Source organism: Mercenaria mercenaria, chromosome 3 (assembly GCF_021730395.1).
Source record: "Mercenaria mercenaria strain notata chromosome 3, MADL_Memer_1, whole genome shotgun sequence".
In the NCBI taxonomy this organism is placed as follows: Eukaryota; Metazoa; Mollusca; class Bivalvia; order Venerida; family Veneridae; genus Mercenaria; species Mercenaria mercenaria.
The window spans coordinates 9,595,246-9,620,835 of NC_069363.1; the positions used below are offsets into that span (position 1 = coordinate 9,595,246).

The window sequence follows — 25,590 nt, forward strand, 5'->3', positions numbered from 1 at the left end:
CAGAAAATGTGGCCTCTAGAATGGTAACAAGTTCTTTCTATGATTTATCCTGACAACCTAGATTTCGGCCTGAGACCTTAAATTTCATAGAGAAATTCAAGGCAATCATTCTGACCAAATTTCATGAAGATCAATTGAAAAAGACAGTCTCTATCACATACACAAGGTTTTTCTTTGATTTGACCTAGTGACCTACTTTTTGACCCCAGACGCCCCATATTCAAACTCTACCTAGATTTCATCAAGGCAATCATTCTGACCAAATTTCATTAAGACCAATTGAAAAATACAGTCTCTATCGCATACACAAGGTTTTTCTTTGCTTTGCCCTAGTGACCTAGTTTTTGACCTCATATGACCCATTTTCGAACTTGGCCTAGATTTCATCAAGGGTATCATTCTGACCAAAATGCATGAAGACCAACTGAAAAATACAGCCTCTATTGCAAACACAATGTTTTTCTTTGATTTGACCTAGTGACCTAGTTTCTGACCCCAGAAGACCCATTTTCGAACTTAGCCTAGTTTCATCAAGGCAATCATTATTACCAAAATTCATGAAGATCAACTGAAAAATACAGCCTCTATCGCATACACAAGGTTTTTCTTTGATTTGACCTAGTGACCTAGTTTTTGACCCCAGATGACCCATTTTCGAATTTGGCCTACATTTGATCAAGGCAATCATTCTGACAAAATTTCATGAAGATCAGTTGAAAAATACAGCCTCTATCGCATACACAAGCTAAATGTTGACAGACAGACAGATGACAGACAGACGATGGACATCGAGCGATCACAAAAACTCACCTGAGCTAAAAAATGTGGCCTCTATAGTTGTGCTATTAAGGATTTTCCATGATCTGACCTGGTGACTTAGTTTAATATCTTGTGTAACCCAGTTTTAGACCTGGCCTAGAATTCACAGAGACAAACATTCTAACAAATATGTATGAAGATCAAGTGGAAAATGCGGCCTCTAGAGTGTGAAAAAGGTTTTTTCTTTGATCTGACCTTGTGTCCTAGTTTTTCACCTCAGGTAAACCAGTTTTGAACTTGACCTGGATTTTATTGAGACAAACATTCTGACAAATATTCATGATGATCAACAAAAGTGTTTACAAGGGTTTTCTATGATTTGACCTAGTAACCTAGTTTTGACCTCAGTCAACCGAACTAGACCCATATATGAATATCTGCAAGATTTTATTGAGGGTAACATTCTAACCAGTTTTCTTTTAAATTAGGCCAAAATTGTGATATCTGGAGTGTTAACAGTCAAATTGTTGACAACAAAAGACAATGGCTGATGGACACATGGCAACGGACAAGACTTTTATTATAAAGCGTATAGTATACAGGTATCAACTTAAGCTTTACTTTTTTTCTAAATCAGTTCTGATGAAAACCTATTTTAATTTCATTTTAATTACTGATCAGTTCAACCACAAATTAACAAGTTTACATGTACCTGTGGCATACATCAAAATTTTGTTTTACTTACAGCTACAATGGATGAGGAACCAGGATCCTTGTACTGTATTATCAATTCATCTACAGGTAACTGTACTTTAGTCCTACTCTTCAACCGCTTGTTGACATGGACAAGTAACTCCATCACCTGTAATATTTTTATGTAATTATTACAACAGGAATAATGTGTAACTGATACATTCAGAGTAATTTTATCATAATAAATTAAAAGAAGTGCAATATATCCATTATAATGGGAGTATACTGTTAAGGTAGTTCTGCACATCTGATAAACCGGAAGTTATGGGATAACATCATTTAACTGGAAAATTTAGAATAAAGCCTGGATTCGGCGTAAGGAAATTAAAATCATTTTATGAATTAATGGCAACCCATGAGTAAATTCATTACATCGACACTGCTACTATCTTTCTAAAATTAAAATATGATATTAAAATATATGAAACACTAAATAATATAGATTAATCCTTCCAATTAATCTTGTTTATTCTGGCTAAATTCCAGTTTAATTGTTTGTACGTAAGTTTGCACTGCTAAGTCATTGCTATAGTATGTATCGCAAGATTTCGTAGCAGACGATAATTTAAAAAGAAAAGTCACGGGTTTGCCGTGCCTCCGATTTGCCATTCAGCACGAGGCCGTTTTAAGAACAACCCGCCCACCGCACCCCTTTTTTAGCATAATTTAAATACTATTTCATTTGTTTTATGATACTATAGATTTTCAATCAATAATTATATAGAGGATAATTGTTGGTTTCGGTGTAATATCACGTTATAATTTCCCTGAGTGGGCACCAAAAGTGATATTTTCACGAGTGGCACAGCCACGAGTGAAAATAACAACTTTTGGTGTTCACTAGTGAAATTATCGTGATATTAAATTGATACCAACAATTTTTCTGTTTATTTTATGTCTAAAACTCTACTTTTGTTGTGTTTATTTCAATTAAATGTCGAAATTTGCGGGAAATTTTATCAGGAAGCATCGCAAAGATGACGTCATTTTAACGACGTCATCTTCATATTGTTTCCGGCTTTCAGTACGCTCGGTAAACTTTTTGACGTTAATCCGGGTATCAGATTTGATAATTTTCACTGAGTGGCCAGTGAGTTTATCAGGATATAATTCACCGTTATATTTTGATAAACCACCGAAAAACATAAAATAAAATGGAAAAATATTAAAAGGTAGTTACACGTTATATGCTATACTTGCCTATTTTTGCAACATTCTTGTTACTTTTTGCTGCTGAGTTTTTTCCTTTTCCAGAATGCTTTACTTTTTTTATGGCATCAGATGTTAAGGCACATGAGTCAAGAAACGTTATAACCAGACAGAAAAGGCACAAAATGCTATTTATGAAGTTCAACATAATAGCAACGTTCAGAAGCCGACGATTATATCATTCAGTCTTATTCGGAAGGATCAAAGGATATGATGGAAAGTCAATACGTATCTGTGACACTGTGCTGGATGTATATTCTGTACTAGTCCAAAGGATCTGTTTATATGGACCGTTAACATTCACAAGTGTTAACTTTTACTTATGTTTAAACGTGCTTATTTGAAAAACCTTACTCTTTAAGACATTTTTGCCTAATTTATGATTATGATTACTTATACCATTTGAAAATCAGATATACATGGTGACATTTATAAATGATGTGAAGTGCGTGCGTTAAGGAGATACATATATTCCTGTTTGTCATTTTGAAAATGCTTAGCTTGTTATCTTAAGCCGGTACCATAACTTACAACTTTAAACTCTAAATATTTTCTTTTACTTTCTTCTCTTTTATTGATCTTCTCTCTTCTAATCTTTCTTTTGTCATACCGGCGGAAAATTCTTACGTCTGGGTGCGACTTGGGCATGCCATACTGAGTTGTTAATTGTCAATTACTAAATCTTTTTGCATACTCATGGGTCCCTGACCAGCCGCCGCCATTCAACGGGGTTGGTGACACTCATGGGTTCAAAATTCATTTTTTTCTGGTTCATTTTTTCGAGCATATAAGAATTGGCCAGAGAGCGAAAAGGGCTAGGCGTTCTTAAAGTTGCTCAACCATTTACATAGGTTACATTTGTTGTTATTAGGTTTATGTTGCGCCAATGGTACCTGGTCCGTATAGGGTACATGGAAGTACCTGGTTATTGTATGGTACCAAAGGGGTACCTGGTTTGTATATGGTACATGGAAGTACCTGGTTCATGTATGGTACCAAAGGGGTACCGGGTTTGTATATGGTACATGGAAGTACCATATGGTACATGGAAGTACCTGGTTCGTGTATGGTACCAAAGGGGTATCTGGTTTGTATATGGTACATGGAAGTACCTGGCTAACCGTACCGAGGGGTACAGGGGATGGCATGGCATAGTGTTTGTACAATATTTTTAGCGCAACGAGGTTCGAATTATCTAAGGCATGCCTTCATTTAGGACTGTGAGAAATTTCATTAAAACCTACATTGTAGAAAAATTTCTATTCCCAAAAATGTTACAAAGGTTATAATTATCCCATAGACTCCCAACATGAAAAATTGCGTGAGGTCCAAATTTTTCCAGACTAGCAAAATTAATATTCGAGCACACCACCCTGTATTTTTTATTTGCTGAATTTTCTATGTGTATTCTGCAGTTTTGAAAATTCAGGGTTTAATCAAATTCTACACTGTAGACAAAAAAGTTAAAACGAAAGTGCCAAACTGTCATGATATATGCCTATCACAGTAAATTACTTTTGACTTTTTAAAAGAATGTTACTGACCAAAGTAGTTATCAGTTCTTTTAATTTCAATTCATTAAAGGGCTGTAACTGCAAAGCGACTGGTTATTACATTTAACCAAGATAATCCCGATAAACATTTTGACTAAGTTTAGTGAACACTGAATAAGAACTGCTTAAGTTATTCAACAGACATTGTCACTTTTTGCAATTTTATGTAATTCAAGGGTCATAACTCAAGAGTGACTAGGACAATCAAACTTGTCAGAAACATTGTGCCCATAAACATTGTGACCCATTCAGTGAACAATAACCTACTTCAGTCAGAAGAGCAGACACTGTCAATTCTCACAATTTATAGAAATTAAGGGGCTGTAACTCCAAAGAGACAGAGTAACAAGCTGGTTTTCAAACTTGCTCGAGATATTATGCCATAAACCTGATAACCTAGTATGGTGATCATTGGATAAGAACTTCTCAAGTTTAGAGTACAGACACTCTCAGTTTCATAATTAAGATTAATTCAAGGGTCATAACCCTAGAGAGATTTGATGGAATCAGCTGGTTATTGAACTTGGCTGAGATTATGCCATTTATTGAAAACAAATTTTGTGAACACTGGAAAAATCCTGCTCAAGTTAGAAAATGAACAACTTTTATGGATAATGCCAACCGTCTGCATGCCCACCCCTTCGATATTCATGCAGTGTCCGACAAATCAATTGCCCAGAGCCTGTGGGCTCCTAGAAATTTTCATCAGGCTACCAAAGGAATCCTTACTAAGCCCATCGGGAAACCAGGAATCATGTAACATGTCCTGTTTCACAAGTGTATAAAAAGTGATATAACTGTTAAAACAAGAGCACCGCCTTGCGGGTGCTGACGCTCATCTGATTTTTTTTGTATAATAGAAATATTGTCCTACCCATGATTTTCTAAGTCTAAAAAGGGCCATCATTCTTGCAAAAAGCAGGATAGAGTTATGTTTCTTGATGTACAGTGTCCACTTATGATGGTGAAAAACTGTTGCAAGTTTTAAAGCAATAGCTTTGATAGTTTATGAGAAAAGTTGACTTAAACATAATATTCAACCAAGAAAATGATTTTTCTAAGTCCAAAAGGGGCAATAATTATTGCAAAAAGCAGGATGGAGTTATGTTGCTTGCTGTACAGGGTCAGCTGATGATGGTGAACAAGAGTTGCAAGTTTTAAAGCAATAGCTTTGATAGTTTGAGAGAAAAGTTGACCTAAACATAAAACTTAACCAAGAAATCTGATATTTTCTAAGTCCAAAAGGGGCCATAAATCTTGCAAAAAGCAGGATGGAGTTATGTTTCTTGCTGTACAGGGTCAGCTTATGATGGTGAACAAGTGTTGCAAGTTTTAAAGCAATAGCTTTCATAGTTTAGAATAAAAGCTGACCTAAACATAAAACTTAACCAAGAAAACTGATTTTCTAAGTCCAAAAGGGGCAATAATTCTTGCAAAAAGCAAGATGGAGTTATGTTTCTTGATGTACGAGGTTTGCTTATGATGGTGAACAAGTATTCCAAGTTTCAAAGCAATAGCTTTGATAGTTTAGGAGAAAAGTTGACCTAAACATAAAACTTAACCAAGAAATCTGATATTTTCTAAGTACAAAAGGGGCCATAAATCTTGCAAAAAGCAAGATGGAGTTATGTTTCTTGCTATACAGGGTCAGCTTATGATGGTGAATAAGTATTCCAAGTTTCAAAGCAATAGCTTTGATAGTTTAGGAGAAAAGCTGACCTAAACATAAAACTTAACCAGGCAACGCCGACGCAGATGCCGACAACCGCTCAAGTGATGACAATAACTCATCATTTTTTTTCAAAAAATCAGATGAGCTAAAAATGAGTAAATATAAACGCTACATTGGATGTAATGTAAGTGATACAAGGGGCCATACCAGAATTTGATAATTTTAAATAACCTTGACATGCTAAATTATGAATGGTTAAAACTGTGTTTGGTATAAAAACACAAACTAGATGAAGTGCCCCCATTTAAACAAGTCTTGAGAGTTCATTCCAAGGTTACTTCAGACAACTTGAATGAAGATACAACAGAAAAAGTCACTTAAAGATATTTCTAATTTTAGCTAGTGTCTCCTTCAAGGGTCAAAGTGCCTCCATTGAAAATATTTAACTGATGAGTTTATAAGAATGCTATAGACCAAGTTTGATGACGATCAATAAATTGGTCCACAAGAAGAAGTTGTTTACAGGGTTTTTTATTTCTATTTCTAGGGGATCCTATAAGAGGCCAAGTGTCCCTGTTTAAACAATATTAGGGGAGGACCTTATACAGTCCATCAAGTTGTTCATGAGGAGAAGTCTTTTAATAGTTTTTTTTCTATTTTAAGTCCTAGTGACGTCTAAAAGGGGTCAAGCACCCTCACTGAAATAAAATTGATAGAGAACCATACAATGATGCTACAGTAGTTTCAGAGAAGATGTTTTTATGAATTGTGGACGATGGACCACGGACATCCGATGCTGGATCTTCCACTTATGCTAATAACTCACCCTGAACCTTCCGGTCAGACTTAACCCTTAAATAAACAAGAGCTGTCCGTAAGACAGCGCGCTTGACTTTGAATTAAGAGCTTTGCCAGTAAAAAAAAAAACAAGTTAAAAAGGGACATAACTCTGTCAAAGTTCAAATCAGGCTAATGGGGTTGTTTCTCCTGGTGTAGACTTTGATAATAAATAACAGTTTCAGGTCAAAAGCTTTGAAAGTAACAGAGATAGTAAGTTGACTTTATCAAAACTTTAACTAAACAAGAGCTCGTCGAACACGAAATGCCCCCCTTGATGCATTCAGTAATTGCACAAGGAACAGAAATTATATGCTCACTGTAAACAAAAGTTCTACCATTCTGGTTTAATCTGCATGACCTTTAACCTATTAACCTAACAAGAGATTACAAATTGATCTTGGCGCCATCCACTGAGCCATTTTTGAATGTTCCAAATTTCAAGACTAGCTCAAGGTCAAAATCAAGGTCAAATTTCATTTAGGTATAAAACAATGTGTATGTGGTCCAAAATTGAAAGCGGTGACTTGAGAAATGTGAAAGCAGGTCACTAGATCAATTTCAAGGTAAAGTTCATTTCAGTAGACAGAACTATGCGTGTGCTTCAAATTTGGAGGCTCTAGCTTGAGAAATGTGAAAGTAGGTCATCAGGTCAAAATCAAGGTCAAATTCCATTTCGGAACACAAAACTATGCAAGTGGTCCAAAATTTGAAGCCTGTACCTTCAGAAATGTGAAAGTAGGTCACTAGGTCAATCTCAAGATCAAAGTTCATTTCAGTACACAAAACTATGCTTGTGGTTCAAATTCGGGGCCATTTTTGACCCGAGAGGGATAACTTGAACAAACTTGGTAGAGAACCACTACATGATGCTACATTACAAATCACCAAAGCCATAGTCTTTGTGGTTTGGACAAGAAGATTTTCAAAGTTTTTCCCTATATAAGTATATGTAAACCATGTGACCCCCAGGGCGGAGCCATATTTGACCCTAGGGGAATAATTTGAATAATCTTAGCAGAGGACCACTAGATGATGTCATATACAAAATATCAAAGCCCTAGGCCCTGTGGTTTTGGACAAGAGGTTTTTCAAAGTTTTTTCCTATATAAGTCTATATAAACCATGTGACCCTAGGGGTGGGGCCATATTTGACCCCAGGGAAATAATCTGAACAATCTTGGTAGAGGACCACTAGATTTTGCTACATACCAAATATCAAAGCCCTAGGCCCTATGGTTTTGGACAAGAAGATCAGAAACCATTTAACTGTTCCTGGCCAATGTAACCTTGACCTTTGACCTAATGACCTCAAAATCAAAAGGGGTCATCTGCTGGTCATGGCCTACCTAACTATCAATTTTCCTGACACTAAGCCCAAGCGTTCTTGAGTTATTGCCTGGAAAACATTTTACTGTTCCTGGTCACTGTGACCTTGACCTTTGACATACTGACCTCAAAATCAATAGGGGTCATCTGCTGGTCATTACCAACCTCCCTATCAACTTTCATGATCCTAGGCCCAAGTGTTCTTGAGTTATCATCCGGAAACCGTTTTACTGTTCAGGGTCACTGTGACCTTGACCTTTAACATACTGACCTCAAAATCAATAGGGGTCATCTGCTGGTCATTATCAACCTCCCTATCAACTTTCATGATCCTAGGCACAAGTGTTCTTGAGTTATCATCCGGAAACCGTTTTACTGTTCAGGGTCACTGTGACCTTTAACTTCAACATACTGACCTCAAAATCAATAGGGGTCATCTGCTGGTCATTACCAACCTCCCTATCAACTTTCATGATCCTAGGCCCAAGTGTTCTTGAGTTATCATCCGGAAACCGTTTTACTGTTCAGGGTCACTGTGACCTTGACCTTTAACATACTGACCTCAAAATCAATAGGGGTCATCTGCTGGTCATTACCAACCTCCCTATCAACTTTCATGATCCTAGGCCCAAGTGTTCTTGAGTTATCATCCGGAAACCGTTTTACTATTCAGGGTCACTGTGACCTTGACCTTTGACATACAGACCTCAAAATCAATAGGGGTCATCTGCTGGTGATGCCCAACCTCCCTATCAACTTTCATGATCCTAGGCCCAAGCGTTCTTGAGTTATCATCCGGAAACGGATTGGTCTACATTCCGACCGACCGACCGACAGACCGACCGACCGACATCTGCAAAACAATATACCCCTCCATTTTCAAAGGGGGGCATAATAATTCTACATTAAAAAGGGGCATAACTCTGTCAAAATTCAAATCAGAGTTATGGGATTGATTCTCCTGGTGTAGACTTTGATAGTAAATAAATGTTTTGAGTTTCAAGTAAAAAGCTTCAATAGTAACAGAGATATTTGACTTTAAGTTAAAAAGGGACATAATTCTGTCAAAATTCAAATCAGAGTTATGGGGATTGTTTCTCCTGGTGAAGACTTTGATGGTAAATAAGTGTTTTAAGTTTAAAGCCAATAGTTTTGATAGTAACAGAGATACTTTACTTTATCAAAAACTTTAACCAAAAATTCTAAGTTAGAAAGGGGCATAATTCTGTCAAAATTCAAATCAGAGTTATGTGGATTGTTTCTCCTGGTGTAGATTTTGATAGTAAATAAGCATTTTAAGTTTCAAGTCAATAGCTTTGATAGTAACAGAGATATTTGACTTTATCAAAAACTTTAACCAACGGCGACGCCGACATCTACACTGGGGTGAGTGCAACAGCACTACTTTTCCTTCGAAAAGTCGAGCTAAAAATGATATAATGTTATCGTTAATAGCCCTGGGAGATATTTATTTTTTAACGGCTTTAAACATACATGGTGGTAAAATTACTGTTAAAAGGGAGGTAATGTAACTGCTAAAAGGACTGAAACTAGTACAAACTACATAATGAATTATGATGTCCAAGTAAGAAGGGATTGATCTTTAAAACAATAACAATTCTGACTGCTTTAAAGACAAAAGTAAAATTAATTTATTTCCAAAGAAGGTGGTAAAATTACTGTTAAAAGGGAGGTAATGTAACTGCTAAAAGGACTGAAACTAGTACAAACTACATAATGAATTATGATGTACAAGTAAGAAGGGATTGATCTTTAAAACAGTAACAATTCTGACTGCTCTAAAGACAAAAGTAAAATAAATTTATTTCCAAAGAAGCTAAGATTGAATTCTAGAAAAAGTAACCATCATTTTTGCATAGAAGATGTTCACCAGAGTTTCTTGGTAAGATGGTCAAACTTCTGATAATCAAGAACATTTCCAATCAATCAAAATAAAGCATACAATGACCTATCAGTAACATTACCTTTTTCCGTACACCCTCTTCCTTGCTGTCTAGTTTAAGAAGAACTGGTGCAAGGAACCGACTGAGCGCAGCCTCAAGCTGGTCATCTGTCTCTGCTGAACCAATACGTAAAAACACTCTCTCCACAAGAGCTGCAAATATAGATATATAAAACAATTGTTCCATCTTCCATAAAAATATTCATAAATGTCTCTTTTGAAAACAGTGTTAAAGTGAAACAAGAGTTGTTGAGACATTTTTTTATCAAAAAAGGAATCTTAGAAAAGAAAAATAATATTTAATAGTCAGTAATGAACAGATTGCAAACAATAAATAGCTGATGCCAGATAATTTGCTATTAATAAACAATTGCTATAATTATATAATCATAAATAGATGTTTGTTCACGTCAGGCCCTTCCTACCCATAAATAAAGTTCTTTCTGGAAAACGGCTGCTGAAACCATTACCTATTTAAAAAGCCCACAAAGTAAAGTTGGACAAAGCTTTGGTAAATTTCTTCATATTTTCCTTCAAATAGGCATGTTCTTATCACTGGCCTGGACTGGACTGGCCTGGTCTGACTGGCCCAAAAAATACCTGGTGCGTGCAGGGGCGGTGAAATCTGATTTTGACTTGCTTGTCCGTTTTTTTCATTTGATATTTTTTACTTGTCTGTATGATAGTTATATAGTAAATTCTGGTCAAATTTCACTTGTCCATACAAGCTTTGGGACAACCTGGGCAATACGGACAATTGAATTTGCCGCCCCTGAATACCAGACAGGCTGGGCCAAACCAGGCCTGATTTGCAAAAAAGTAATATATACCATTATCCATATATTATTATCTGCCATTGAACAGAATTCCTTCGGTATTTTGGCCAATAGTGAGACATCTCAGACAAAACCTTCTTTGGAGTGAATGCAATCAAAAGACCGTGAGGAAAATAAAAACATAAATATTGCATGTAGCTTACAGTTGTAAGTGGCCTTATTTTACGTATTTAATTAAACTTGTTCGTAATGGCTAGTGAATTTGACTTGTGCTGGGCTGACTAGTCAATGTTTTCCTACTTTTTCATTGTGCCACATTTATATCAACCTGGAACATACAGCAGGAAGGCACTCGTTTTCTGATAGGTATTTCATGAACAAAAAGGGCAAGAGACTTGTGGTTAGCCTCATTTTGAAACTAAATACATAATTATATGAAATATTGATAGATAGTTTGTGTAATTTTCTGGAGAACTTAATTCACAATGGCATGAGAAGTGAACCCATTGCTCGCAGGCCTGAATCTCTGGATTCCGGCCTTGTGTGTATCCTGTATATCATACATATCATTTGTAAGGGGCTCATATTTCACCAAATATTTTTCATTTTGGATCGATTTAGGATGAAAACAGGGGTTTTTATCTGTCTGGTCCCAGGTCAGCTACTCCATGTCTATATTATGGTCTTTTGATGAAATTATAGCGCGACAGATTTTGGCATGATTTCTGGTTAGGTTTAAATAATGGATTCATTTTAACTCAGAGATCCATAACAAGATGTAATAAACATCTCTGAAGCTGAAAGATTTTAGCTACAAGTATATATCCGACAGATGTACTGGTCAGTGAGAAGTCCAAATAATAGGATGTTTCAGAACAGTGTGGTAACTTTTGGCTGTCGCTATTCGTCACGTCCAAACTTATTCTGCATACTGGTACTGATGATAAACCCGGACAGATGATAAAGTCAAACACCTTGGAAATATTCGACTGCAATCAGTTATTTATAAAATTGAACACGCCATCTTATAGCTTCCACTTACAACACCAACTGGTGTAAACAAAAACAAAATTGGTAAATATTCTGTATAAATAAATGACTTACGTAAATTTGTATAAAAAATATTTATCCAAAATTACTGGGGAAAAGGGTGTTTTTTTGCGCATGCTCACTGTCGAAACATGAAGGCCTGACATTTGGTAACTTTTCATTACTTGATCAGGAATGACTGTTGCAGCTTTTTGGGAAAAGTTTCAATATAATAATACCAAGAAAATTTTGTAAATGACAGTGTTCGAATTTATCATCAGTCAACGTTCATACAGTCCCCTTTTTACATACCCCTTTCAGGGCCTCACTTCGTGTGAGTTTGCTTACTGAATATAAATTTGAATCATGTAAAGTTTTCAGTAAAGGTTAAGCTTTATTTTGATACCAACCATTGATTACAATTTGCAGAAATAAAAAAAGTTACAGGTAAAAAACCTCATTTTCTGTTCGGGTTTATCATCAGTACCAGTATTTCTGTTATTAAATCCCCAATGAAATCCGTTGGAAATGTTTTCTGGTATATGTACAATGTATTTGTAATGATTACATCTCTTAAAATGAATTTATGTTGACATTAAAGCATAAAATTGCCTTGCTGATATTTCTTAAAAGTATATTTTGTATTTTGTTTTTGCAATTTAGTGCCATCTGCAGTCTGCTGTCACAGTGCTGTGTAATGAAACTGGTGTCGGGGTCAGTGTTTTTTAAGCTTTGGGAGAATGGTGGCGTAGCCCGTACGAAGGGGAAAATTGTGCTGAAACCACTAAAATTCATAACTTTATCATGACATCAGGGGTTCTAACTGACCCATCAAAGAGCTGCATTTTCGAGTACCTGCCAGTTTCCACTTTGGTATAACGAAGTATATTTACAATGAACATAATTATAGTGACTTTAGAAATACATATCAAACTATTTTAGAAACCAAATTAAGATTTTTCACTGCACATGCCCCAGATGATGCTACAAACAACAAAACTTTGAAGTTTCATTGAAATATTATATGGATTTAATACATTTTAGTTTAAAGTTTGAGATTTTACACAAGGAGTCTATGATAAAGTCCGAGTAAAATGTTATCATTACCCCATCCCAGGATCAGAATAAATCAGTAACTCCAGAAGACAGACGCATAGAACTATGTGATACTGTGCCTTAGGCTAGTTTCAGTCCAGCAACAGAGGTGGAGGTGAAAAGCTTGTTCAACAGTCAGCTAATAAGTCATGTGAATTAGACCCACTTCCTACATGGCTCTTGAAATTGTGTATAAACAAACTTCTCCCAATATTGACGAAAATTGTTAACATATCTCTCTACAAAGTGCAATCCTGCCAAAATCATTTAAAACATCACGAATAAGACCATTGTTGAAAAAGCCAAGTCTTGACCAAGACACACTCAAGAGTTATAGACCTGTTTCAAATCGGCCATACCACTCAAAAATCCCTGAAAATGTGGTAAACAGAAGAATTGAGGAACATTAGACAAACAATCAATAACATGAAATAAACCAGTCAGCATACAGAAAATTTCATTCAACTGAAACCGCATTGTTAGAAGTTCAGAATGACATTCTCGAATCCCTAGACAAAGGTGACGTCACAGTGCTTGTGATGTTGGACCCGTCGGCTGCATTCGACACCATTGACCATAACACCCTTCTTCATAGACTCAAATTTAACTTTGGATTCGCCGATAAACCTCTTCAATGGGTGGCATCATATCTGATAGACCGCTACCGAACAGTTGCATCGATGGTAAACTCCCTGAACCAGTCCTTATGAAATTCAGTGTTCCTCAAGTATCTGTTCTAGGCCCAAAATTCTACACAATGTACATAAAGCCAGTCGGGTCCATCTGTAGAAACAACAGTCTAAACCACCATTTTTATGCAGATGATGCCCAACTCTATCTACAGGCTTGTTGCAGTACCAGTAGTACTGCTACTGCAGTACTACTGAAGCCATTTTAGCAACTACTGGTACTGCTACTGAATTACTTGGTCAAAATTTGGCGACTACTGTTACTGATACTGCATTACTGTCTCAAAAAAGTGGTACTGGTACTGCAGTACTCAACCAGTACTTTGTTTTTTTTTCTTTGTTGTTTTGATTTTCAAAAAATTGTACTATTTTTATGAAATGGTGCCTTTATAACTTAGCATCTAATACATGCTGCCTTTAATATAATTTAGATGTTATGCCTTTAAGCAATCATATTTATTGACATGACTGAAGCATATATCACAGAACAGCAATTATTGGATAAACCTGTTTTGCTGTTGAATGTATAATAGCAATATAATAGCAATCCTGCACTGATTTGAGCTGTCATCAATAACAATGAAATGGTCAGTTCGCTCAGTTTTCAGTATAAATAGTAAAGTATTAAGAGTAAAGTAACTTATTTTTTGTATGAAACAGTCATTGCTGGTCTCTCTGGATATGTGGATGTTTTTTTTTCTGAATTTGAAAATGAGCTGGAACAAATTTTTCAAACTACCGGAAAACACAGAGGGCACGTTCAAAGCAAAATGCTTGCATTGCCCTTCTGAAATATCTGGATCATTGAAGGTGTCTTCTAACTTCTAACTTCATCAAGCATTTGAAAGTAAGTAGTAGATTTTACATATTGAATGATTTGAAATATTTAATATTAGCACTGGCAATAACAAATATTAATGAAATGTCATAACTTTATGTTAACATCCCTTAGACATTGTCTGACACTGTGACAAAACAATACAATATACAACAGAAAAAGGTGTTAATAAGAACAATGGATGCATATCATTTGAGTTGTATTTACAGATATCTGTTATGCACATAAGTGTGGTAATTAACTGTATTGTTATCTTTGCATAAGAATGCTGCCACCCAAAACAAACAAACACACAAGCCTTTGTCATAAATATAAATGATATTCTCGCACTAATGTAATATGCACTAGATTTAAGTTAGAAATAAAATAGCTGAGAAAATGTAATGGTTTATGATGAGTCAGTTTATTGCAAGTACCCATAACAATTGACCTCAAGAAAGTACTGGTACTGGTACTGCATTACTCGTAAAATAAAAGTACTGGTGCTGCAGTACTCAGACAAAATTTAGTACTGGTACGGGTACTGGTACTGCATAAATGTGCAAGTACTGGTACTGATACTTCAGTACTATACCCCTAGTACTGCAACAAGCCTGTCTATCTATTGTTTAAACCAGCTGACCAAGCATCAAAGGCAGTCACAATCATGAGAGTTGAACAATGCCTAAAAGAAATCATCTCATGGATGAATTCAAACATGTTAAAATTGAATGCAGACAAAACTGAAGTAATTCTTTTTTCGAGTCAAAAACACTCCAAACATGATGAAAATCTAGAACTGAAAGTTGGCGATTCGTGCATAAGACAATCAAAAACTGTTTGAAAGCTTGGTGCTACGCTTGATTCGAACATGCACATGAACCATCATGTTAATTCTGTGACTCGAACATGCTATGGCCAAATAAGACAAATTGGTCACATTCGACCATATTTGACAACTGATGCCATCAAAACCCTTACAAACTTGCTTGTGACCATGGATTAGATTACTGCAATGCTCTTTTGTATGGCTAAAATCAACAACCAGCAAACTGCAAAATGTTCAAAACACAACTGCATGACTTATTACGAAAATAACCCGTTTTGAATATATAACACCAATCCTTCATTGGCTTCAATATAGAATCAAATACAAAATTCTCATTCAAACATTCAAGGCCTTGCATGGACAGTCGCCAGTTTATATGAGAGACTTGTAAACTGGAGGTTTACGTGCCACCTAGAAATCTGAGATCAGCAAGTGCAGCAACAACCCTTGTGCCACAAAAAGTCGACTGGTTTCCTATGGTGATGGAAGTTTCAGAGTTGCCCTGCAAAACTATGGAATTCTCTCCCTGACAATCTCAGAAAAGATTCATCACTAAATTCATTCAAAAGAGCTCTCAAAACACACCTTTTCAAAAGTTTCTACAATACATAGATACCAACTGTGACTGTTTCTACCCATAATAAATATACTATACTTATTTTTGTGATACAGAACTACGGCAAGTCATTCGTCGCTGACGAAGATCTCTTTACTGTACAATTCATCATGTAATTAACTAAATTGGCAATTCAGCCTTTATTTCACCATGTCACATTTTAAGGGTTATGACACTCTATGTGTGTGTTTTGCAAGACTTGAGTTTCACTTGAAATGTGTGGTATTTATTTCTAATACAGTATATGATGGCACCATTAACTGGGGGGTTTGATCCTCTATATGCTTTAAGCACTGGTATTGGCAATAGGGGTAAAATGACCTCAAAGGGAGGGGTGCGGTCATGACTGTTTGTTACAATAAGGCTGTAATTATTATCATTGTCATTATTAATATTGTTATAATAACTATTATTATTATTATGTACAGTTCGCCATTGAATATATCATTTATGAAAATAGTCACAGGTTTTTTTTCGGCCGTTTTTATAGCCGTTATTCGGCTATATTCCCAATGCCGAAAAGTATGTATTTTTCCCAAAATAAGTGCAAAAATTCCCAATCTACATTCTGAAAAAAATTTCATCAAAATTGCACAAACACTGACCAAATTATAGACAATTTTGTAATGGCAGTATGTTAAAGAGGTTGTACAATGTGAAACAAGTGTATAAGAAAGTGCTTAAACACATCCTTACTATATCCTATGGGACTGAATATTTCCAAATATGGAACATTTATGCGTCAAAATTCCCAATATTGGGGGTATAGGCAATGTTCCCAAAACAGAAAGAAACAAGGAGCTGCGTTCAATAAACGCTTGATGCCCCCGGTGGCATCCTTGTCGATACAAAGCAACCTAAGTCCAAAACGAGGTCAAGGTCAAACTGAGGTCAAGTGATGTTTGAAGATGAGGAATGGTCACAAGTTACATCTGTATTAGTATCAATCCATTCTTGTAAGCGGTAATTGATGCTAGACGAAACGGGCCCATTTGGTTAACCAAGAGTTGGCCCATATAAAGCAACCTAAGTCCAAAATGAGGTCAAGGTCAAGGTCAAACTGAGGTCAGGTGATGTCTGAAGATGAGGAATGGTCACAGGTTACATCTGCATTAGTATCAAGTCATTCTAGTAAGGGGTATTGATGCTAGACGAAATGGTCCCATTTGGTTAACCTCGCACGGACGGACGGACGGGAGATCACTATATGCCTCCGCATCAGTAGATGCCAGGGGCATAAAAACCCTGGGAGTCTGAGACGTTTAATCAAATTAATCAGTTTCAGTTTTATGATTGCATATGTCATGTTTTGTGATTTTCCTACATATCTGCAATATGTCACAGTGTTAATTGTAAAGTGCCCTTGAACGTATATTTCATATAAAAAGGGCGCTCAACAAATCTGGTATAATAATAATACCCAAGTGAAATTAGTATCATTCCGCAAAATTGCGTTGTGATAAAAGCAGTGTTTTTTATAAATATGTTACAATCACATGAGCTGAATTCTATAAACAGCAGGGTGTGCAAAACCAGGTACACTTAAGTGCAACAACTGGTCAAATTTTGACTTTATGTTATCTGAATCAATCAGACCAAGAGGTATGACATCATTGTAGTGGGAAGTGAAAGTAGCATGTTTTAAAACAAAATATGTGTGTTTCTTAAAACATGTAGTGGTAAATTCAAATTTTTAACATTTTAAGCTAAACAGCAAGGTATTCTTAGGAAATGTGTGCTAAACCGGGTACACTGACACGAACACAATTCGGTAGCTTGCTTGGAAAACTAATGTGCCCATTAATTTTCTCATATAGGATTTTCTAGTTTTAAGTACTGACATTAGAGAAGAATTTTAATCTTATTGTACCTGCCAATATTCAATGTTGGCAAAAAGCCGGTCAATATGAGTACTGACCGGGCCGGCGGTTAATACTGGTTAAAACCAGTCAATTACGGTCAATACTGGTCGATTCACTAATATGGTCACTCTTGGGTGGTCAATACTGGTTTTTCAACACTTTTACATAATGTTCATTTACATATAATAGTAATTTAAAAATAATAAAGCAGTTTGAATAATATAAAATTTTGTTCATTACAAAGTATAGTGGTCAATACTGGTCGACTCAGTTTTGGGCCTTGGCAATGTGTCCTGGTCAGGCTCAATTTTGCATATTATACTTAGACTGGTCAGTGGTCAATACTAGTGTATTCAATGCTTTTATCTTCTTACAGTAGTCTTTAATTTAAATAAATTGAAGATTTTATTACTATAAATCACTCTCATTGAAATGGAGAGTACTGGTCAATTCAAATTTTGGTCATACACAATATCCCTGATCAATACATTTAAGTGGTCAATATTGGTCAGTTGAATACTTTCAAAACTTATTTTATTTTAAATAAAGTTACCATGTTCAAGCATCTCAATAATTCAGTGGGATTATAGATTATGACAGCTAAAAAGTGACTAGATAGACAGGCCTGCAACATATAATCTATTGTATATTGTAAGACATGGTGTCAATTAGGCTGAATGTGACAACTGCTATCAAAACACAAGTAAACCACTTCCATGAAAGGGTCCAGGTGTTCGCAGCAATTTTTCATTAAATTATTTACATCAGTAAAAATAATTGATTTATCATTAAATTTTGTGAATCAAACACTTACTGCTACTTTCTACAAATTAAGTTACGGTAAGTTAAATTAGCAGTTTTTCCACTTATTGTGACATTTTTGTAGAAAAATAATATATCTTTGAAATCTAATCCAGAGTTCTCACTAGCAATTTGAAGTTTCAGTCCTGGGACTCCCAAAGCTGAAAAAGTTGCAGTCCCAACTACTGACTAGACTGACGGACAGACTTAAACTTTCGTCAAAACAAAGGCTTCTATCATACTGTCAAATTAAATAAATTAAGTGTAGACTGACAGACATTTTGTTATCACAATTCTTCACCCAAATATTGTTAAGGTGAGATAAAAAGGTAAATGTAAAATAGGTAAAATGTAGTCAAAAATTAATGTAGGACAAAATCACCCCTGGACCCCCCACCCCCACCCCCGCTGTTTCTGGTCTTCCTGGATGAAGTCCTCCTGTGAAATTATCAGGGAGACAATCAAAATCCCCTTGATCAAAATCCCCTACACTGAAAAATGACAGGGTGTTACAAAATCCCCTTCATACTTTTGCAGGGGGTATCATAATCCCCTCTGTGATTTTTACTTATTTCATCAAGTTCAAATACAACTATATACAACTTAGAAGTCTATTGCATAAAGCACATAAATACAATGCCTTTAGCAAACATAATATAATTTGGAGAACTGATATCTATATATGAGTGTAGGACAAAATCCCCTGCGGACAAAACCCCCTTCGCTCATTTTTGCATAGGCGGACAAAACACCCTTCATCGTTTTTACAAAGAGGACAAAATCCTCTTCGCTGAATTTTACAAGGAGGACAAAAACCCCTTCATGTTTTTTACAAGGAGGACAAAACCCCCTTCGCTGTTTTTCACAAGGTGGACTTATAAAAGTTGAAGGGGGTTTTGTCCTCCTTGCAAAAAACGTGAAGGGGGTTTTGTCCGCCTTGTAAAATTCAGCGAAGGGGGTTTTGTCGTACTTGTGAAAAAGATGAAAGGGGTTTTGTCCGTCTGTGCAAAAATTAGTGAAGGGGGTTTTGTCCGCAGGGGATTTTGTCCGGATCCCTCTATATATCTATAATGTTAACCACAGAGGGGATTATGATACCTCCTGCAAATGTGCGAAGGGGATTTTGTAACACCCAGTCATTTTTCAGTGGAGGGGATTTTGATCAAGGGGATTTTGATATACACTCAAATTATCAAGGTGGACAAAATCCCCCTTGTGAAAATACCAAGTTGGACAAAATCCCTCGTGATAATTTGTTTCTTTACCTTTTTATTTCAGAATGGAAACATATATAAACATACAGTGAAAAGAAAATATATGAACAATTACTGTATACTTTTATTTTAATACTTATTAAAAGCATAACGTTAAAACATTCGGTCTAAAATACATTAAGAATGCACAGTATGTCTATGATCAACATATTAATAAATGCTTTTTCAGTAACATCAGCGATTTTGCAGAAAAAATAATCACGTTACTAAGACCGACATCGACAGCATCTTAAAATTACTCGGACATTCATAATTAAGCCTAATTATCACTTTTTCTAAAAACATCTTGAAAACTGCCTGATAATTAGTACGTGAGAAAACAATCGAAGTTACTTCAAACACCACATAATCCGTTGTTAACAATTAGAAATCGTCACCTATGCAATCACGCCGACAATCGCATGTATTCGAGTTGATCATACATATGCCGCCTGTCTCGCGGTGTAGTGTAAACGGGCAACGCTGATTGACTATATGCAGCTATCGGTGACAAGCGAGTAACTCCGCCCACATGTTTTGCTCTGGAGTCAAACCTTGTGTATTCGCAGATTTACCTAATCAATTAATTTTTATTGCGTCTCACTGCAGAAATGTGCATCTGGGGACTCCCAAGCTGCAATAAACATGCGTATACCGGGACCAATTATGTGTACAGGGACGCCGATTTCGGCGTTTCCGAGAACCCTGTAATCTAACAGAAAATGTTTAATGACCAGTATCAATCAGTATTGACCAATCGACTATTTCTGACCTATTTTGGAGTATTGATTTGGTTGCTGTAACCAAATAATAATGCCTGCATTCACCTTAATCAAGCCCCAAATGCTCTTTAACTGTCAGTATTTAATTGTTCATAAACTCTGCAAAATATCTTAACAGTCAGTATTGACTAATTGACCAGTATTGACCAATCGACCAGTATTGACCACTTCAAGGAGTATTGACCGGGGCGGTTTTAACCGGTTAAAACCGGGGCTGGTTTTAACCGCCCAACATTGCCAATATTACTAGGTGGTGGAAGGGCTGGTACCGGCAATCAACAAGGACCACTACATCCAATCCCACAAACAGAGACGAGCGCTACGGGCTGCTCGTTACTCGGAATATGAATATAAAAATATTGTGGAAAATTATGTGACAAATAATTCCAAGTGCTTCAAACCAATTCAGGCTGATTCAGAAAACTATAGGAATTCATTTTTTGTCAGAACCATCTATGACTGCAGGGATTTTTTAAGGCTGATTTTGGGGCCGAATATGGGCCCCATCCCAATTGCAAAAATTTGCTTATTTTCCCAATTATCAGATTTAAATTTCCCAAAATTTTACTGACCGTTGAGTTTCTGCGAGTTTCTCACTGAAGAAATACCAGAAAATTTAGTAGACACTTTCAAAAGACAAAAAATATAAAACAAAAGACTTGTAATATGACATCAAACAACAACAATGCTGACATAAAGGTTGTATGATGGTAAAACTTAGTTTTTGTATTTCCCAATTTTCAGGTTTTCGCGCCTTTTTTCCCAACTGAATGGGCCCTTGGCCCCAGTTTCTAAACGGTAAAAAAACCCTGGACTGGAATAAACTTGACAATAGTGTGATTAATGCAGACACTGAGAACAGTTTTAGAAATAGACTCTCAAACTCTCATTTTGACTAAATACATACTCCCCCCCTTCGTGTAAAAGCCAGCATTGGTTACTACAACATATCAACATACAGATACTGAGCCACCACCTTTTTTTTTCGTTATCTCTTTTACCCGAATTTAAACATATCCGAAAGGCAGTGGCTACTATTACGGTACCGTAATCCTAGCCTCCGATTCTAGGATTACGGAAGTTCCGTATTCCTAGACAATCCTATGAGGATAGGCTAATATTACGGAAGTATGTTGTAACAGGCATAAAGTATATATTAGAACATGCATAAATGATGTTGTAAACTTACTTATTTCACTTGAACAGCGACTTTTCATGCCTGTCGTACATACGGGTGTTGATTTCGCCCGATTCTATTTGCACGGAAATCTAAAGTGACAGGCAAAAACAAATCATAAAATTTAAAGTATGAAATATTTTTTTAAAATCCTTTTGAGCTATCATTAAGAATACAATCCAAGTTTGTCTGTCAATTTAAAAAATCAACAAAAAACATTTAGTATGGTTTTGGAAAGAAATACGGGTGTTGATTTCGCCGTTTTTCGTGGAAAACTCGAGTGACAAACAAACTAATCTCATAAAATTTTAAGTATAGAATATTTTATTTTTTTTAATTTAACATTAACCCTCATATTTCTATACTGAATTTATACTTACCCAAAATGGCGGATCGATAACACGAGATACAAGTAACATTGTAGGCATGAAAAAATCGCTATTTTCAGTGAAATATGTAAGGTTAAAAAATCATTTATGCATGTCCTTACTTATTTCCGTAATCCTAGCCTATCCTCGTAGGGTTGTCTAGGAATACGGAACTTCCGTAATCCTAGAACCGGAGGCTAGGATTACGGTACCGTATACTCCTTTCTCATGGTACCGGGGCTTCCATGATACCGGTGTAAACAGTTTTCTCGCGAGACTTTTATGTTAGCCCCGCCTACTGGATGTTGACATAATTAGCAGAGTAAACCGGAAGCCGCTCTTCCGTATCGCACATTTTTTTGTGAAAATGTAAGGATTACTGGTGATTTATTTACCTTTTAATAAAAAACATCTAAAACATGATTTTTTCACCTTTGGTCCCCACCCCATGTGTCAAAAAAACATCTATATCTCCTGTAAACAATGTTTATCATCTAGCCTCCGGTTCTAGGATTACGGAATTCCGTATTCCTAGACAACCCTATGAGGATAGGCTAGGATTACTGAAGTATTTTAAGAGGCATAAAGTATATGTTAGGACACGCATAAATGATGTTGTAAACTAACTTATTTCACTTAATTTTTCATGCCTGCCTTATTATTTCGTGTTTTCTATCCGCCGTTAATCTTAATGGCGGCGCGCGGAAATATATTAGAAATATGAGTGTCAAAGTTAGATTTAAAAAAAATTCTATACTTTGAATTTTATGATTTATAACCATATAATACGTTATTAAAGACCATTTGTGGTGACTTGATGAAAAAAATGCAGGTATATACGAAACATAGATAATTCCATATTTCCGCCCACCGCCATTAAGATTATACTAACCCAAAACGCCCGATCAATAGCACGAAATATTTAGTGAAATTAAGTGAAATGAGTAAGTTTACAATGTCATTTATGCATGTCCTAACATAAATTTGATGCCTCTTAAATACTTCCGTAATCCTAGCATATTTTCTCATAGGGTTGTCTAGGAATACGGAACTCCCGTAATCCTAGAACCGGAGGCTAAGATTACGGTACCGTAATTGTAGCCACTGCCCACCCTAAATGTAGGATTGTTTAGTGTTCTTTTTGTGTTAAAAAAAAAACTTGAAATTTGTCTGAAATCATAGACTGTAAACTTACCTGAAGTATTGAGAAATATTAATATCATTGTGTATCAGGCTTTCCATAGTTGACACTTTTTTATGATTACACCGGTATCATGGCGGTGAATAGAATGACCGGAAAGCACTCAAATTTCTTATAAAAAACATGTAAAGGATGTTCTGGGCGAGTTTTCAATGGTTTAAATCGATTAATTATTGAAAAAAAGATATAATTTGATAAAATGTTGACCAATTAACTTGCTTGTATCAGGATAGTATGATAATTGACATTTCGCGAGTGCTTTCCGGTCAGTGAAAAAAGAAGAAATATATATATTTCTGTTAGAAATAAAGTGCAATTTTATCTTTCTACATGCTTTTAAGTGGTTTTACTTATTTATTAAGTAATCTGTTTCACATAGATTTATATTTGATCATATTGATGATGTGACTATGTTGATTTGAGTAGTGCTTTTCGGTCAGAATTTTAAAAAAAACAACATGCTTTTCGGTCAGAATTTAAAGAAAAAACGTTGGATAAAGTAATGTGAGAAATATTTAAGATATATAATAATGATGCCAAAAAATATGTAAATGATGCAATTACGTTGGGTCTATGTGAGTAAACCATATTCCCCAAGCTGTCGAAAAGCAGTTCATAAAAACATAACATCTGAAACCGGAAAGCACTAACAGAAGTGTTTTTGTAGAAATTGAATAAAAAATAAAATAAAATAAATGTGTTTTTATATTTATATTTTAGTTTTCAATATCTGGATTATATGTAGCAAAAACAGACCTATATGAACTTACTTTGACTGACTATTAAACATTTCTAGATCACCGGAAAGCACATAAGACATCACAATATATTACTTAAGATATGTAATGTTAAAAAATAACTCGCTTTATGTTTGACATTGTTCTTTGTTTTTATTTATAAAGTTAGACAGTTAATTCATCATTAGAATACCTGATAACCTGATAAGAAACTTTAATTTAAAAAAAAAAAAACGATAAACACAAGAAATAAACACGAAAAAAAAAACGGGCAAGAAACAGACTTAATAAACTCAATATTCACTCGAGATCACCAGAAAGCACACACGACGTCAGCGGGATCAGAACTATTATTACTTAAGATTTTTAATTCATAAATATAAGTACTTTGTAAGAAATATTAATTCATTATTATGTGTACTTGATAAGAAACATTGATAAATAAAATTAACGATAACCACTAGAATTAATAAAAACAAGTAGATCTAGCAGTAGTATAACAAGTGTTAATCTAATCAATGATTAACGGGTTAGCGGCCTTACAGAGGTGTTAATTTAATCAAAGATGATTAATGGTGTTGTTTATTGAAAATGAAAAGAAATTGCACCGACCGGTTGGCTTTAATTTTGAAAAATGATATTATTAACAGCGGTTTATCAAAAGCATATATGGCCAAACTGAGGAAACATTTAATGTATGATTCATTTAATTCTTTTATTTATTTTTTCTGAGATAATTAGCACAGACACCTTTTGCTTTTCGATATAATCAAAAACAACACTGCGCATCCGTGGCAGGAAAGGGAAGTAATAATAATAATATTATTTTTAAGTTTAAAAATTATGCGGCAAAAAAAAAATCCTTAAAATTGATTAATAAATTAATAGATTATACATAATAACTTAATAAATATCTAACAGAATATATGCCATCTGAAATGATCATAAGATATGGATAATGACAAAAACAGCAAAATATTTAAAAACAGTTGGAAATAATTTCAGGTTTAGCGTCAAATACTTATTTGAGCCGCGTCATGTGAAAACCAACCTAGTGGCTTTGCGACCAGTACAGATACATGGATCTGTACTGGTCGCAAAGCCACTAGGTAGGTTTTCACATGGCGCGGCTATTTTATTGATTTATGAGTAATTCAGCGTACTTATTTACAAGGCATATTTTCTTACAGACTTGAGTCTGCTATGCAGTCAAAAAAGAAAACTGCCCTTAACAATGTCGCAAAGTCTGAAAGGAAACTGCTACAAAGTTACAACATAGCTTTTAGACAGACTGATGTTCAGTACCCATCAAGCAGCGAGGATCAAACCTCGACTGACATTCTTAGAATGTTTCATCCATCAAAAGTAGGGAACAGTGTCCCGATTAAAACCATAGGTGACGGCAATTGTCTTTATAGAGCAGTGTCTCTATGTTCACAGTTTTCTCAAAACTGGAAAGCACTATTGAAATAAATATTATCAA

At 35.4% G+C, this 25,590-nt stretch overlaps 1 protein-coding gene across 1 annotated transcript in view; it reads right to left on the reverse strand.

Annotated features, from left to right (window-relative positions):
- Positions 1–25,590, reverse strand: part of LOC123525473 (proteasome adapter and scaffold protein ECM29-like) — a 107,501-nt gene that overhangs the window by 80,928 nt on the left and 983 nt on the right. The window contains exons 2-3 of the mRNA XM_053537732.1: positions 10,098–10,228; positions 1,505–1,621 (exon numbers count right to left, since the gene is read on the reverse strand). Of these exons, the coding sequence (XP_053393707.1) occupies positions 1,505–1,621; positions 10,098–10,228 (248 nt within the window). The remainder of the gene's footprint in view (positions 1–1,504; positions 1,622–10,097; positions 10,229–25,590) is intronic.